The sequence below is a fragment of the Eptesicus fuscus genome, chromosome 10 (genome assembly GCF_027574615.1).
Source record: "Eptesicus fuscus isolate TK198812 chromosome 10, DD_ASM_mEF_20220401, whole genome shotgun sequence".
Taxonomy (NCBI): Eukaryota; Metazoa; Chordata; class Mammalia; order Chiroptera; family Vespertilionidae; genus Eptesicus; species Eptesicus fuscus.
The window spans coordinates 73,818,781-73,835,873 of NC_072482.1; the positions used below are offsets into that span (position 1 = coordinate 73,818,781).

The 17,093-nt window shown below is 40.8% G+C and overlaps 1 protein-coding gene across 2 annotated transcripts in view; it reads left to right on the forward strand.

Moving 5' to 3' along the window:
* The window catches only part of MAP3K5 (mitogen-activated protein kinase kinase kinase 5), a 170,111-nt gene that overhangs the window by 116,890 nt on the left and 36,128 nt on the right, over nucleotides 1–17,093 (forward strand). For both annotated transcript variants that reach the window (XM_008162042.3, XM_028141508.2), the window contains 4 exons: nucleotides 6,475–6,602; nucleotides 7,025–7,161; nucleotides 8,336–8,441; nucleotides 13,305–13,462. In XM_008162042.3, coding sequence (XP_008160264.2) covers nucleotides 6,475–6,602; nucleotides 7,025–7,161; nucleotides 8,336–8,441; nucleotides 13,305–13,462 — 529 coding nt within the window. The remainder of the gene's footprint in view (nucleotides 1–6,474; nucleotides 6,603–7,024; nucleotides 7,162–8,335; nucleotides 8,442–13,304; nucleotides 13,463–17,093) is intronic.

Genomic DNA, 17,093 nt, shown 5'->3' on the forward strand with positions numbered 1-17,093 from the left:
ACCACTAGGTCCTCACAGTGCATGCAGAAGAAAATCCCCTCATACTTCTGAGAGGCGTTGGGGGAAAGGAATCATTTTGAAATACACCAGAGCATTCTGTTCTTAGCAAGGCCTGCCCTGAGGAGAAAACATTTTTTACCAGGGCCTCGCCTATTGGGGTGTTATCAGAGCCTAACCAACCTGGGAGAAGAGAAATGCCCAACTCCAGCCCTTTCTAGCCATCCTGGCCCACCTAAAGGGATTGGGGTGGACTGAGAAGCACTGGTGCAGTTCACAGCCCAGTGGCACAGGCTCACTAAAATACTAGAATGCTTCCCCTCCGAGAGTTCTTTTACCTGTTATACCATGCCTGGCTTTCAACAAAAATTACAAAGCATACTAAAAGGCAAAAGGCACAGTTTGAAGAGACAGAGCCAGGATCAGAACCGTCTCAGATATGGCCATGATGTTGGAATAATCAGACCAGGAATGTAAAACAGTTATGATGAATATGCTAAGGGCTCTCCTGGATAAAGTAGGCAGCATGTAAGAACAGGTGGCAATGCCAGCAGAGAGGTGGAAATCCTACGAGAGAACCAAATAGACATACTAGCGATAAACCAGTAACAGAAATGAAGAATGCATTTGATGGGGTGGATGCCTAGCTCAATCTCTATGCTTGAGGCTATGTCAGTAGACTATTCTAAAACTGAAAAGCTAGGACTGAAAAAGAGAGGACAGAATACCCAAGACTGTGGGACAACTACAAGAGGTGTAACACATGCCTGCCTAGCGGGAATAACAGAAGGAAAAGAGAGAGAAAAGAACAGGAGAAGTTTCTGAAGGAATGGTATGAACCACACATCGTGGGGACTTTTTTGGAAACAAGAAAGTTGTTCAGGGGAGAAACAGCACTGGTAACAGGATTTTCTGTTGCTCCTGGCTCTAGTGTTCTATTCTGCCATTGGCTTCTCCAACCACTAATTATCTCCTCCCAATCTCATGATTTCTGCTGCCCTAGTGGCTTTTGTTGTGTCTTCTTGCCATAAGATACTGTTCCTACAAAAACTGTATACATTTTCCATGTGTTGTGCATTCACACTCTGAAAGAGAAAGGATTGGATTGAGTCCAGTGTTACTAAAGTCCTCATTTGGCCAGACTTGAATGCCCGGCTGCATCATGGACTTACTTAGGCTTCCTCGAGTCCACTTTTCTGTGTTCATGGTGGTAGGGTCACATGTCCAGTTTTCTTTAGAAAGGACACTCTCCTAAGCTTCCTGGGTCATCTGTCTTCCCAGCCTCTCCACTTGTAAGTCTAAAAGGCACTTCCGGGTTAAGATGGTCAAAGCTGAACCATGGGTTTTTACCAAACCCAAATGTACTCTACTTTGAAGTATTCCATGTCTCAGTTAAGATTACCCCATCTATCCAGCTGTTCAGGCTAAAACCTAGGATTCATTTGGATTCCTCTCTCTCTCACTTTGCATCAACTCCATCAGCAAGTTGTACTATTGTCTCAACCTCTGCAGTCTATTCTGAATTTTTCCACTCCCGTCACAACTCTAGGCCTCCAGGTCTCTCATCCAGACTCCCGATTGCAAATACCTTGTAACTAGGCTCTGCTTTCACTGTGTCCTCCACCCCAACTCCATCCCTCCTCAGAGAAGCCAGAGAGATCTTTCTGAAGTTGAAATCACATCTTGTCACTACCACTTAAAACCCTTCAATTGTACCCTAGCTGGTTTGGCTGAGTGGATAGAGCGTCGGCCTGCAGACTGAAAGGTGCTAGGTTCGATTCCAGTCAAGGGCATATGCCCAGGTTGCAGGTTCGATCCCCAGTAGGGGGCGTGCAGAAGGCAACTGATCAATGATTCTCTCTCATCATTGATATTTCTGTCTCTCCCTCTCCCTCTCTCTTTCTCTCTGAAACCAATAAAAATATATTTTTTTAAAAAAAAAAGAAATCATTTCCAAACTCTTTAAAAAATAAACACCCTTCAATTGTAACCAGCATAAAACCAAAACCCTCAGCATAGACATCTGCCTCCCTCTGTGGCCTCACCTCCTCCACTAGAGCCACTCTGACCTCTCCCTATCCATCAAGCACACCAAGGTTCATTTCCCCAAACTCAGCAGGATTGTCTCATTTTATCATTTAGTTCTCAGTTCAAATTCTAAGCCATCAGACAAGCCTTCTCTAACTACCCCAGGCTGAAAAAGACACATGAAACCTGTGTCCCAGCTCCCAAATCTCTTTCTGCCTCTCCATCTTTAGGGTGTGACTTGCACAGGTGACCTCTCTGCCTCCAGCCTCCAGATCCACATTCCAGGCAGGAAGAAGAAAAAGGAAGATAAACTGTTCCAGAAATATCCAGCATACTTTTACCAAAAGTAACCATCCCTTACTACAAGGGAGGCTTAGGAACTCAATAGCTTTTTAGCTGACCATTTGTTTCTCCAAACAAAATAATAGAAAGAGGAAGAACAGATGCTCGCTAGGCACACAGCTGTTGCTGTCTGCCACGCATGGTTTCATGTTTTCTATGCTATTGTTGCAGAGTTTCCTCTTTGAGATATATTTATGAATTCTTAAAACGGTGATAGAACTTATTCATTAAATACCTAGAATAATATGTGTCAATTTGTCATATTAAATTTTTTTGGTAAATATTCCTAATGGTTCTTAAGTAATATATGCATAGAGTATATTTTGAAATAATAAGGGGTTGTCACTATCAAATTGCTACAGCAAACTCACTGATCTTTAGCAACTTCCCCTCCCCTTCTACCCCCAGATGAATATACTAGTAAGTAGGTACTTGGAAGAAAGCCACTTTTAAAATCATCTTTGTAACGTAAGTTTATTCAACTGCCACTGTGCGCACAAAGCACACCAACAGCAGCAAGGTCGTGTTTTGTAACAGTGCATTTGGCGTAATGTGGGCTGTTCAGAACATGCATGATAGGCCCTTCTCTTGAGCACCTGGTACAGGGCATCTGCTTGTTATCAATAAAAGAAGATTACAGCCCTAACCGGTTTGGCTCAGTGGATAGAGTATTGGCCTGTGGACTGAAGGGTCCCAGGTTCGATTCTGGTCAAGGGCATGTACCTTGCTTTGCAGGCACATCCCCAGTGGGGGCCGTGCAGGAGGCAGCTGATCAATGTTTCTCTCTCATCGATGTTTCTAACTATCCCTCTCCCTCTCCCTTCCTCTCTGTCAAAAAACCAATAAAATATTTTTTTTAAAAGAAGATTACAGTAAAGTCTATCATATTATTGTGAGATGCAACACACAAGGGTGTTTCCATCTATGTGCCCTGGAGAGGTTTTGATGTTGCATTTTAAAAGATAGCAGTTAGGATAATTACTGAAGTAGTAGGATGGGTGTGAATAATGCATGATCCAGCATACACTAAACATTGCCATCTGTAATGAAGGATCATAGCAACAAAAAGTATCTTGTGTGTTTCCTTCACACTCTATAAACACTTTGTTAGAGAATCAGAGTGTAGTAAGAGTGAGATAGAGGAAGTACACTATTATAGTCCCAGCTAGTTGTTAATCTCAGGTTGGCTTCTTCCTCTAACAGTCTAGACACCCCTGAGCTATTTATTTAGATCAGTTATTCTCTCCCCAGCTGTATATTAGAGCTAATTGGGGAACTTGTAAAAATACTGATACTCGGGTCCTACCCCAAAAATTCTGGGTTGGGCCTATGGTATTTATTAAAGGCCTACCAAGGGATGCAAATGTCCATCCAATGTGGGAACCACTGGTTTAGGTGGTTGTAGTGGGAATTTGACTCAGAGTAGGTGCTCTGGAGACAATATCCTATCTAATAAAAAGCTAATATGCAAATCAACCCAACGGCGGAATGACTGGTCACTATGACGCACACTGACCACCAGGGGACAGATGCTCAATGCAGAAGCTGCCCCCTGGTGGTCAGTGTGCTCCCACATGGGGAGCACTGCTCGGCCAGAAGCTGGACTCACAGCTGGCAAGCACAGCTGTGGGGGCGGGAGCCTCTCCTGCCTTCTCGGCAGTGCTAAGGATGTCCAAGGGAGAGCGGGCCTAAACCATCAGCTGGACATCCTTTGAGGGCTCCTGGACTGCGAGAGGGTGCAGGCCAGGCTGAGGGGACGCCCCCCCCCCCCCCCGCTCCGAGTTCACAAATTTCATGCACTGGGCCTCTAGTAGATTAATAAGTTTTCAAAGCAGAATATATGTAAGCATCTCTGATCTATATCATTTCTTCTTTCCATTGTTACAGCTAATTGAAAAGAAATAGGATTTCCTTATAAGTCCCATAGATAAGCATAGCTTTTTGACCTGAACAAATTATAATTTTGTGCTCATACAGCGCTTGGCACTTATACTTTCACTTACACTTAGTGAGAATTGCTGGGTGTTAATAGTCATTTCCACATTGGAGAAGAATTCTTATTCCTAACTAGGATGAATCCTGATTATTATTGTAATTTTTGAGCTATCCTTTGGTAACCTAATGAGGAGGTAAGGTGGTGGCATATGTTTGTTTCTCCAGGAACTTAAATGTAAACAATCGAAATTGATTTTCAATAGAGGGTCAGGAGATGGAAACCTTTGGTTCATCACAAACTGAGTTAGTCACTTGATTAAGATTATACAGTCATCTTGATAAACCTGTACAATAAGGCCAATATTTGCCACTAATTTATCTCATGCATATCAAGAGCAATCTTATTAACTAGTGTTATTAAAGTGATTTACACCCCATGGAAAAAATAACATGCAAATGTCTTCATAGTTTAGAGTCATTACCTAAGCATCTTATTGGTAACATTTTTTACTGGTATTTCTTGTGTTAGTTCATTCAAGCAATTATCAAAATGGTGGTGTTCTTCACTGATATCCTGTTAAAGGGCTCAGGTTAATAGCTGCCTTCATAGTTCCTAGAGCTATTCTGAAGAAAGATAAAAGGACTAAAAGTCAATTGTTTGTTGTTGGCAGTTTTCTGATTATTAGTTCACAGCTTATAAAAGTTTGTTTAAATTAAACAAGTTTGGATTTTTGTAATCTAATATTGCTTTAGTTTATCCTGAAAAGCTTCATGAATAAAGTATTATTCAGTACTAACCAATTCTAATATTTGTTATTGACATTCAAAAAAAAATCCATCCTGCCTATATGGATTTACCATAGTAAGATCTGAGCTCTGGTTGCATGTAGGACTGAAGCAAGTTATGATACATCACATTTGTACTTAATATGGCTTAGTAGTTAGTGCCTTTCACACCTGTAGCCTTCATTGTAGAGCAGGGGGAAAAATTCGGGAATAGTTTTGATAGTCTGTTTATCATTGCTGACATCTTGCCATAGTTATTTGTATAATAATTATATTAGAGCTACAGTGGTTTCAAGACTATGAGTCTGCAAGTTTTATAGTTCCTCAAGTCGTCATCAAAAGAGTTGTTCTGTTTGTTCCAGAAATATGAAATACTTTCATTTTATAATTTGATAAAACAACATATACCAAGTACATGATGTTGAAGTCTGGTTTAAAGCCGTATAGTGTATAGACTTGGTTGGGATTGAACTTTTTTTAAAGCCTGATATAATAGAACTAGAGGCCCAGTGCACGAAATTCGTGCACTCAGGGGGGAGGGGGCCTCAGCCCGGCCTGCACCCTCTCACAGCCCGTGAGCCCTGGGGGGATGTCTGATGGGGAGTGGGCCTAGGCCAGCAGTCAAACATCCTTAGCGCTGCCCTAGAGGCGGTAGAGGCTCCGGCCACCGCCTCTGTGCTCGCCAGCCATGAGCCTGGCTCAGGGCTTCTGGTTGATCAGTGCTTGCCCTGTGGAAGCACACTGACGACCAGGGGGCAGCTCCTGCATTGAGCATCTGCTCCCTGGTGGTCAGTGAGCATCATAATGACCAATCTTTCTGTCATTCAATCTATTTGAATATTAGCATTTTATTATATAGGATTGGTGAACACAGTAATATGAGGATTTCAAAGCAAGGGGCTCAAGGAAACTTGGCATATAAATGGAACAGTAAAGATACGTTGTTATGAGACCAATGGAATTATGGCCAGTGAGTCCATACTAAGTTATATTAGAGACAGCAAGCTATGTGGATTATTTCTATTTTCCTGGGTTCAAATCTTAATTCTGTCACTAGCTTTGCAATCTGGGGCAGATAAGTCATCCTCTTTATGAATCAGTTTCCTCATCTGTAAAATGGTCATCTTAATAGCCTTAATGAGGTGGTTGTGAAAAATGAGTTAAGATATACAAAAGGCTTAGAAAAGTGCCTGGCACATTTCCCCTCAGACCCTACCAGGCCTTCAACTTCACAGAATTTATATTATTAGGAATAAAGGCCTCAGATGGTCATATTTGATTTTATATATGGGTATAATAGCTGACAGTTTCGTTTTACATTGTGTAAACTTATATGCTAAAGTCTGTCTAACACAATTGGCTCATCGACATTTGCATGTCTTTTAGATACTCCCAGCCCCTACATGAAGAAATAGCATTGCATAAGCATCTGAAGCACAAGAATATTGTCCAGTATCTGGGTTCTTTCAGTGAGAATGGTTTCATTAAAATCTTCATGGAGCAGGTTCCAGGAGGTAAGAGATGTTTTTTTCCTTTAAAAACTACAAATTTCTAGGGCCTTGAAAAGGAGTAAAACTGAATGGGATTTACAGGTTTACAGGTCTTAAATGGTCTGAGTTAAAAGAAAAATTAGCCACATTGCATTACCTTCCATTTTTATTAGAAAACATAAGTATCTGAAATCATTTTAATATCAATCATTGTGACTTGGATTAAGGTTAGAGAATGAGTGGCTTTTTACTACTTACTATTTGATAATGAGCATCTTCAGAGCAATGACACTTGCCTCTTCATATATGAGCCCTTGTATCAGTACAGTTCCTGCACCACTGTACATAACCAATAAATGTTAGCTTAAATTAGTGTTACTTTATTAATGTACTTTAAGAACTCATTTGGATTAAGATTTTACCCGCTGTTTTTCCCTACTTTACAGGAAGTCTTTCGGCTCTCCTTCGTTCAAAATGGGGCCCATTGAAAGACAATGAGCAGACAATTGGATTTTATACAAAACAAATACTCGAAGGATTAAAATACCTCCATGACAATCAGATAGTTCACCGGGATATAAAGGTAGGATGAACTAGGATTCATTTTTGTATGTCCCTTGTTGGGTAATTGTTTTATTTGCAAAAGCCATGTTATGTTATGGGTATTAACTTAGAATGGTGAATAAATAAATCTTAGAAATAGAAATAGAAGATATTGCTCTGTCCTGAATAAGTTAATAATTGATAATCATATTGATAATCATATCTTATCCACGTAAGGAATAAACTCCTTAACCATGTTCAACCAGCAAAGATAGAGCTTGCACTACGTGCCTGGAACTGTTCTGTGTGAGTTTTGGCAGAACAAAATGGAACAGGAGGATGGTCCCTGCTTCTGGGAGTTTAGAGGCTGGTTAATCTCTGTATCCTTGCCCATAGTATCTACTCAGTAAATATTTATTGAATCAATGAATAAATGATTAGAAGGGAAAAAGAGCCCTAACCGGTTTGGCGCAGTGGATAGAGCATCGGCCCGAGGACTGAAGAAGGGTTCTGGGTTTGACTGCGGTCAAGGGCATGTACCTTGGTTGTGGGCTCGATCCCCAATAGGGGTTATGCAGGAGGCAGCTGATCAATGTTTCTCTCTCATTGATATTTCTAACTCTCTATCTCTCTCCCTTCCTCTCTGTAAAAATCAATAAAATATATTAAAAGAAAAAAGAAATCTTCATTTCTCACAACCATCACATATTCATGGATTAAAGGAATATTAGATAACTTAGTAGATTCTCTTTAAAATGCGAATATTCAGAACTAAATTTCTGACAAAGGCTGGATTATAGAAAGTAAATTAATATTTCTACCCTAAAATCAACCCAAATGCCTATTTATTTGTGATATTTCTTATTATTCTAGAAAAACAAGTAAAACAACATAGAAAAGAAAGTAAAGTGACTGGGGGATTATGACTATCATAATTGAACTTATTATACATGTACCATGCATAGACAACCCCTGTAGCAAGCTCTAACTAACCATGTTTGACCTTTTGACCCAAGTGGCAATTGTGGACAACTGATAACATATAAACAAAAATGGTGTCAAGAATTCATTGTTGAGATTAACTATTAATGAAGAATACAGAATTCGTGTCCTTATTTGCTCTAAGGACACCTTTTCTTATTGGACTTGAGAGCCAACAATACACAGGATTGGAAGAAATGTAATGTTTTTTATTAAAGGCCTCTCTTTTCTAGGGTGACAATGTGTTGATTAATACCTATAGTGGTGTTCTCAAGATCTCTGACTTCGGGACATCAAAGAGGCTTGCTGGCATAAACCCAAGCACTGAAACTTTTACTGGTATGTTTTTGCAATGATGATACAGATCTTATGTAATTAAAGAAATAATTGCTGCATTTGAGCATAATGTACAAGATAAATGTAGTTGTTCTCACAAATATTAATGTTGATATCTTTTGATGATTACTGAAAAATAATACACAGAATTTGACCTGGCCCTTTTCTCATCTTGTACTTATATGACCTATTCAGTCTCCTTGCTTAATGCTCCTGAAGATTTTTTTTTTAACTCTTCCTTTGTTTTTCTTTTCATGTCATTACTTCTTTCCTGTTTGGCCTATAATCAATATAACCCTGACAAGATTTTTTAAAAACATTTTTCAGCCTAACCTCTCTGTGATTCTTACTCATACCTTAATCACTTCCCATGTGGCCTATGAATTCTCTCTTTTCTAATCTGTTTACTCCCTGTGATGCATTCCCCTGCTCACAACATAAATAACTGCAGGATTTCAGTCCCTTTCAATCCCGAAAGAGGAAGTGACTCACCGACTCAGAAGTGGGGTGGGGAGAGAGCTTTCCTACGAGGTTAGGCAATGCAACCACTGCGCAGGCTTTAGAGCAAAGTCCTGGGAGGGCAGAGACACAGGGGCTTTCTAAAAAGGCAACAGTGGCCAAGAGGAAACCAAGGCTCAGAGAGAGTCTTGACTGCCCAGCAGTCACCAGGAGGCATCTGAAACTTCAGCCCTGCTCTCCATTCCAAGTTCTTAGCACTCCATTCTGCTATTTCTCATGAAGTATTATTATTATGAGAGAAAGATTTAGGGAGAAAAAAAGATAATGAATTAAGCGAAATGGCCAGATGTCCCCATTTCTTAGTTCTGTGAGGTAGGTGGTAGTACCTCCATTTTTCAGATGAGGAAATTGATAGAAAAGGGACATTGAAGTCACAACAGTTTATAAATGATAAGGCCCAGATATTTTTTATCTACCCTTTGCTCTGTGCTTTGACCTTCTTGCTTCAGTCAGTATTTCTCTCCACCTTGCTGAAGTATCTATTCTGGAAGCCTGGAAAGGGGAAAAGAGAGAAGTTCCATACGCTTTTTCCTCAGAACACCCCATCAGCGACACCTCTGGCCTAGTTCCTACTCTCACAGAATGGGAATTTCAGGGTAAAGAGTTAAACACATTTAGAATGCATTTTTTTTTTTTAGCAAAATTGGATCTAATTTATTAGTAACGTTACATGTCTTGACGTTTCTTTTCTCATTCTGTCTCAGTTTGGCAAGAGACATTTTAGATGCTTCCAAGACTCAGTAACTTCTGAGAAGAAAATCCCTACTTTCAGACTCTTTATTTGGGCAAGATGTTAATTTAATATCTCCTGATAATCTTGAAAACATGTTTTGTTCGTTCTCGAAGGAGTTCTAGTAAAGTGGTCATCCAGGGTCCTGTGCTTGTACTTCTCTCAGTGGCCTCACGTGGTGACACGTATGATTCATGTGCTGAGTCTGTCTCCAGCGCTGGTCAGGAGGGCAGGGCGTGCGGACCTGGATTCTCGGCCGTAGGCCTCAGAACTAGCCACGTCCCTGGTGCTTAGTCAGCCTCTGATGAACTGCGCTGAGACCTCGGTCCATTTCACCGTCTGGTCATGTGATGAGAGGGAAGGCAGCAGCGACCACCATCTATAGAGTGTACACCCATCTGTGCTAAGTGCTTTATATATGTTATTTCACCGGAATTCATATATCAGCCCTAATCCTTAGGTATCATTATCCTAGTTTAGGGTGAGAAAATGAAGGTTCAAAGAGGTTAAGTAGCTTGCCCAAGGTCACAAAGCTAGTCAGTCATGGAGCTACGCTTCAAACTAGATGTAACATGCCGAATGGAATTAACTTCTCCTCAGACGTGTTCCACCCACACTTTTCCCCATCGCAGTTAATGGCCACTCCAAACTTAGAATTATCCGTGGCGCGTCTCTTTTCTCACACTCCAACCCAATCCATTAGCGAAACCTATTGGCTCTACCTTCAAAGTGTGTCCAAAATTGGAATAGTTCCTCACTGCCTCCACTACCACCTGCATTTCTCACCTGCGTTACCTCAATAACCTCTTCTCCCTGCTTCCTCTCTCTTTTTTTTTTAAAAAAATATATATTTTTTATTGATTTTTCACAGAGAGGAAGGGAGAGGGATAGAGAGTTAGAAACATCAATAAGAGAGAAACATCGATCGGCTGCCTCCTGCACACCCCCTACCAGGGATGTGCCCGAAACCAAGGTACATGCCCTTGACCGAATCGAACCTGGGACCCTTCAGTCCGCAGGCCAACTCTCTATCCAAACTGAGCCAAACCGGTTAGAGCCTGCTTCCTCTCTTGCCCCCTATGTCCATTCTCAACCCCAGCCATATCACTCAGAGACCGCAGTGGCTTGCTACTTCTTTCACAGCAAACAAACATTGAAGCCCTTACAGTGGTGGACAATTTGGAATTCGTCACCATTTAGACCTCATTTCCTACTCTTCCCCACTTGCTCACTCTGTCCCAGAAACTTAGGCCTTCCTTCGTTTCCTTCATTGCGCTGCAGGGCCTTTGCACATGTTTTTCCTTCTGCTGCGACACTCTTCTCCCAGCCATCTGCATGGCTAAGTCCCTCTCCTCCTTCAGGTCTTAACTCAGATGTCATCTCAGTGAGGCCCTCCCTATTTGCATGGCAGCCCTCCCTGGGCACATCTGATACCCTTTTCTTGTTTTTTTGTTGTTGTTGTTGTTGTTTTTGGGGGGAGGAGGGTTGTCATAATACATAACTTTCTAACATATTATACAATTTACTTATTTATTATGCTGACATTTATTGTCTGTCTCCCACTGCAAAAATGTCAGCTTCATAAGCCCAGGGATTTCGGTTTGTTTACTCTGCAGCTATATTCTAAATGCCTGGAACAGTGCCCGGCCCATGGTAGGCCCTTAATATGGAACTGCTGGACATATGAATGAATGGATACAGTGTGATGTCAAAATTTAAGCTTGTAGCTACTAAGCTGTAGTGGCTCCCCAGACTGGCTTGCAGCTTCGTTATCCAACTCTGTAAATCTCTTTATATAAAATATCATGTGTCATGCATTTGTGGAGTGAAGGGAGCAGATGTGAACACATGACAAACCTGTTTTTATTGCCACTTGCTCAATGAGGGATAATTAAATACAATTGGCAGGTAGTGCTCTTTGAAATATCTGATGAATAAAAACATTGCATAATTTATTATTAAGATATTACTTGAATTGTCCAATTCTTTTCAATTCATATATTGTTGATCAGTTGTGATGCCTACTCAGATATTAAAACATCTCAAATTCTCTCATTCATTCTACTTTAGACCCAGAGACAACAGAAAGGAGCAGTAGGCTTCACTACATATTTTTTAAAGACCACTTGATTTAATTTACATCATAAAACATGATCACTTTGGAGGGAAGCTATAAATGAAGATAAATCACAGTACTTTTCTCCCAAGCATAGGTGACGTGAGGAGTGTGGTTACCTGAGCCTTGGCCAGGTGAAATGCTTCCGTCCAGGAATTTTGCTGATTTAAGCTGAGAGCAGACGTGCAGTTGTATTTGAACATGAACTTGAGCTACTGCTATGTAATGATGAGGTCTTGAGGATAAACCTGCCAACATAACAATACTAAATTAATTGGAAAAATTAATAGACTTTATTTATTTTTATGACAACAGCCTGTTTCTAGCTCACGACAGTAGTAGCTTTCATAGGAACAACTTAGAGGAATTTTGCATAGCAGTTTTCACCTACAAATCATGCACAAGGCATTTGTAAGAGGTGTTGTCTGTATTTATCGAAATGTCTATCATTGGTTATGAATCAGAAAATACTGAAGTAGCACTTTTGGCAAATGCCTCAAGATTTGAAATAATTCAGATGGCATCGTGGAGGAGTTCTATCTGCTGATTATATCATTTGTATGAATATATCAGAAGCAGGGGATGTGGCAATAATCTGTTTCTCTTCCCACTCTGTCCTCATTGCTCGACTTCAGGGAATCACTGCAGCAGGTATTAGAAACACAAATCCAGCCTCTCACTTGAGCCAGTGATACAACCGCAGTTGAGTGTTTATCAGAGACATACCAGACCAGAACTAGAACCACGGGATCTTGGCTCCCCACTTAATTCTCTTTCCATCATATTGCATTCTTCAACTCTCTGATTCTTTATATAAAATATCCTCTTTTTTCATTTTATTCATCACTCTGTATCTGGTGATTTGTCTGTACTGATGGCTCATGGCCTGTCTTTGACCTGTTAAACCCATTATTTCATGGACCACAGGCACATAGCAGAAGTCGTAAATATTTGATTTATAGATTTACATTGTTTTTGACAATACCTTTTAGAATCTGCATGCTTGAATGATTTAGAAATAAAAATGAAAACAGAAGAACTAAGCATTCAAATCAGGAATTGAGAAATATAAATCTAAGCAAACGGATGAATGACCTAGACTTTTCTTGGAAAAGATTAGAAGTATTCATAATAAGAGTTTTCATGTGCTTCAAAAACTGATTTTAGAAAATGTGTGTTGGTGTATTCTCTTGTTCTCAAATGACCAGTTGTTAGAAGTTTCTAAGAGGTCCTAATGAAATAATGCCTTAATTATACTATTTAAGAAATGAAAACGTATCGGTTCATATACAGGTAAGATTGGTAAACTACCTCGCTAATAAAATCCATTATAAAAACTGCTATTTTCTCTTACATTAATAGCAGAGAAAAACTGGAATTCAAAAAGGATGCGGTATTAAGACCTGAACCATACGTTTAAAGTGTCTTATTTATGTAGAGAAATTGAAACTGTCATTAGATCTTCTCTTTTGAAGTGGGATTGTGTTTGAACTCTTCCCAGGTACCCTTCAGTACATGGCACCAGAAATCATAGACAAAGGACCCAGAGGCTATGGGAAGGCAGCAGACATTTGGTCTTTGGGCTGCACCATCATCGAAATGGCCACAGGGAAACCGCCCTTTTATGAACTGGGAGAACCACAAGCAGCGATGTTCAAGGTCACATTTTGTATGTCTTAAATATCTTAAAAACCAATGGGTAAAGCTGCTGGCTGTTCCGTGTGTGCATGCCATCTGCTTTTAGCCAGAAGGCAAGGAGCCTAAGTGAGCACCGTCTGAGAGCATATTATAGTTCAAGATGATTCACTCCCCTCAGTCGGTGCCTCACAAGTGGATCTCTCCACCTTAGTTTTCTCAGCTATAAAGCGACAGACATGCAGTGAACTTCCACTGACCACATTTTCACAGTGCAGCGTAAGGAACACACCATCCCAGGGAAGATGGTGTAAGCTCTTTGGGAAACACAGGTTCAAAAGCTTCCATGGAGGTAGATATAAGAACATTTTTTATCCATTTAAGTGTTAAACCAAAGAGATATTTTCCTTTACTTTATTATAAGAGTTTGACATTTCCATTAAAAAAAGGCATGGTTTTGCTATTTTAAATACATGTCTTACTCTCATACACTTACTCTTCTAGCTTCTTAATTTGCCCATTAGTAACTCTTTTGGGAGTGGGAAGCAGCCCAAATAAAGGAGCATCTGATATCAAAATAGAGCTGAGAGAGCGCTGGGCCACAGCTTCCAAATATGGGGACTGGGCAAAGCAGTGACCTGTGGCTGAGTCCCTGCCGTTCTCACCTCTACACCACCACGCAAGAGTGAAGTTTAAACTGAGAATTTGGCCTGGCCGGCATGGCTCAGTGGTTGAGTGTCGCCCTATGAACCAGGAGGTCAGGGTTCAATTCCCTGTCAGGGCACATGCCTGGGTTTCAGGCTCGATCCCCAATAAGGGCATGCAGCAGGCAGCTGATCAATGATTCTCTCTTATCATTGATATTTCTCTCTCTCTCCCTCTTCCTTCTTCTCTGAAATCAATAAAAATATATTTTACAAAACAAAAATTAAAAATAAAATAAACTGAGAACTTGTTTCCTGAGATGTAAAGCTCACATTCTTCTGTTCTCTAAGGCAGAAGGCTTTTAATAATTTTTTTTCCCCCTGCCTCTGACCATGTCTCTGGCACTTATTCCATTTGTGAATAGCCTCTCAGGAGAGGCCATGTGTTACATACCTTCTGCTTTTGTACAGAGCGTGCTTTACTTTGAGCTTGAAGATGATGTGATGAGACACTGCTGATTCAGAAATGAGCAGTGTAACCAAGCCTGAAGAGTAATGAGAGCTACCTTTTTGACATGAATGAATGTCTTTCTCTTCTGGGCCAGTCTTTGAAGTTTTTACCAATGTCTAGGACTTCACCCTGAAATGCTGCTCTTACCGTCAGTGCAGGGATCGTAACACAATGTTCTTCACACGAGATAGCGTAGACCCTGGCACTGATTTACAATGTTTGAATCCAGGCTCCAACACAGTCAATCTAGTTGATGACTTTGGGCAAACTACTTAACCGTCTTGTTCCTCATCTCTAACTTGGGTATAAATTTAGTACCTATCTGGTGAAGGTTTTTGAGGAGTATATGAGATAATATGTGCCAAGCACTTAGAATAGTAAAGGCTATATAAATATTACAAACAATTACAAATTATCTATGTAATAATACACTTATATAGACTATATAACATAAAAGGTTTCCTTAGAAAATTTTCTCTACTAAATACATGAAAACATTGAAAAACATTTTTAGAATGGCAGCAATGAAAATTGAATTGTTATAAAAATTCTATTTTATTTAAAGTATTTTAAAATATCTTTTAATGTAGGCAGTTTGAGACGGGGAAAATATTCATAAATTATGGAGTAGAGGAAAGAACACAAATTTTAAGCCAAACATAAGCCTTTTTATAACAATATAGCCTGACCTGACCCCTCTGAGCCTCATTTTCCTCATTGGTGCAACAAGTATAATAACATTTAATCCACTGGGTTGTTGGGAGGATTCATGAGATTCATTGAATGAAAATGGAAAAAGCCAAGCACAGTTCCTGGCACATCGCTATCATGACCAACACAATGGTCCAATTAAAAACATCCTTTTTGGGAGGAGAGAAAATGGCGACGGAATAGAGTCGGGTTTGGAGTCTGTTCCTGGGGCGGAGAGTCGGAGCAGCAGAGGCTCGCAGAGGGAGTGTATGTGGGCAAGCCAAGGGACAGCTAAACTCCAGGAGAAGGCGGGGGAGTGCTGGGCAGTGTTCCTCTGACCGCGCAGCACCCACAGGGGCTGGGTCCCCTCCTGGAGCTGCGGGCTCGCCGGGCGCCTCGCCATCTTGCAAGGAAAGAAGGATTTTCGTGGAAACCTGACTTTCCGCGACAACTGCAAACACTGAGCTGCTGGGAGCACCAGACCACCGGTCCCCTATCAGCGCAAACATTCGGATTCAAAGAAACTCTTCACTGCACCACGGAAAGGTCAGATTTCGCCTGAAATGAGGGGCGGTTTCTAATCCCCGCGGTGGGTGAGGGAAGCGCTGGGTGAGGGAAGCGCGGCAGCCGCAGGACCGCAGGACCAGCAGGAGCCGGGAGGTCTGTGCCTAGAAAAATCGGAGGCAGTTGGAACTGCCCTGATCCGTGAATGAGGAGGGGGGTCTTCTGAGCTGCTAACAGAAGTGACCTCTTGAAAGCAACTCATTTTAATCTGACGAGGAGGGTCAGACTAAGAATTTTCAAAGGAGTGCAGGCTCCTTAGTCTGGGGCACAGACCCACGGTCCGCACACCTGGGCTCTTTCCGACTCTGATTGCTAAGCCCAATACAGAGGCAAACCCAGGCGGAAACCCTGAAAGACTGCAGGGGGAAGGTGTTTTTTCAGAACCTGGGGACCAGAGCTGCGTGTGACCATCAGAGAGGCAGCTCTGAGGCGCATACCTCCACAAACCAGTAGTGAGTGCCATAGAGGGGAAAAAAAAAAAAAAAAAAAAGAAAAAAGAGCTAGAGAGGCCCGGAAGTCAATTCAGAAACACTGCCACCCAGGGGCTGAAACGCTAATTGTCTCTGGTGTAATTAAAAATAAATACGAGAAATTAAGACACGGCTGGCTTAAAAAGCAGGACTGGCTTCCAACACTGAGGAGCCCTGGAATGAAGCTGAACTGAAATACCGCCCAGACTGGGAAAAAGGCGTACCAAACAGAATAATAGAGGAAGTGAATGACAGCCGCTACTGCACATTTTAGTCTTCCTATTTTTTAATTTTCAATTCTTTTTTCAATTTTTAAAATTTTTTATTCTCATATTTTTTTATTTTCATTTTTTGCATCTTTTACTTAAGAAACTAATTTTTTTTCTTTTTCCTCACTCGATTTTCACCTTTTTAATTATTACATTTTTATTTTCAATCAACACTATTATTACTATTATTTTACTTTTTTTTTTTAATGTCATTTGATTTTCTCTTTCTTTTTTTTTTGGATTAGTGTCCTACATTCGATTTGCATCTTTCCCTTACAATCGTTTTACCCTATCTCAAAGCTAACATTATGCCATCACTCTCCTCCCAACCTTTCCCATTTTGGTCCCCAGTTTATCTTAACCCTTTCTGGCTTTAGATTTTCCCTACTTTTTCAGTTTACTCCCTGCTAAAACTTCACCATACTTATATTATCTAATTCCCAACCCCCTGCTCCAAATCCATACAAACCTCTCTCTACGCTACCTTAAAAAAATTATTTTTCTCTC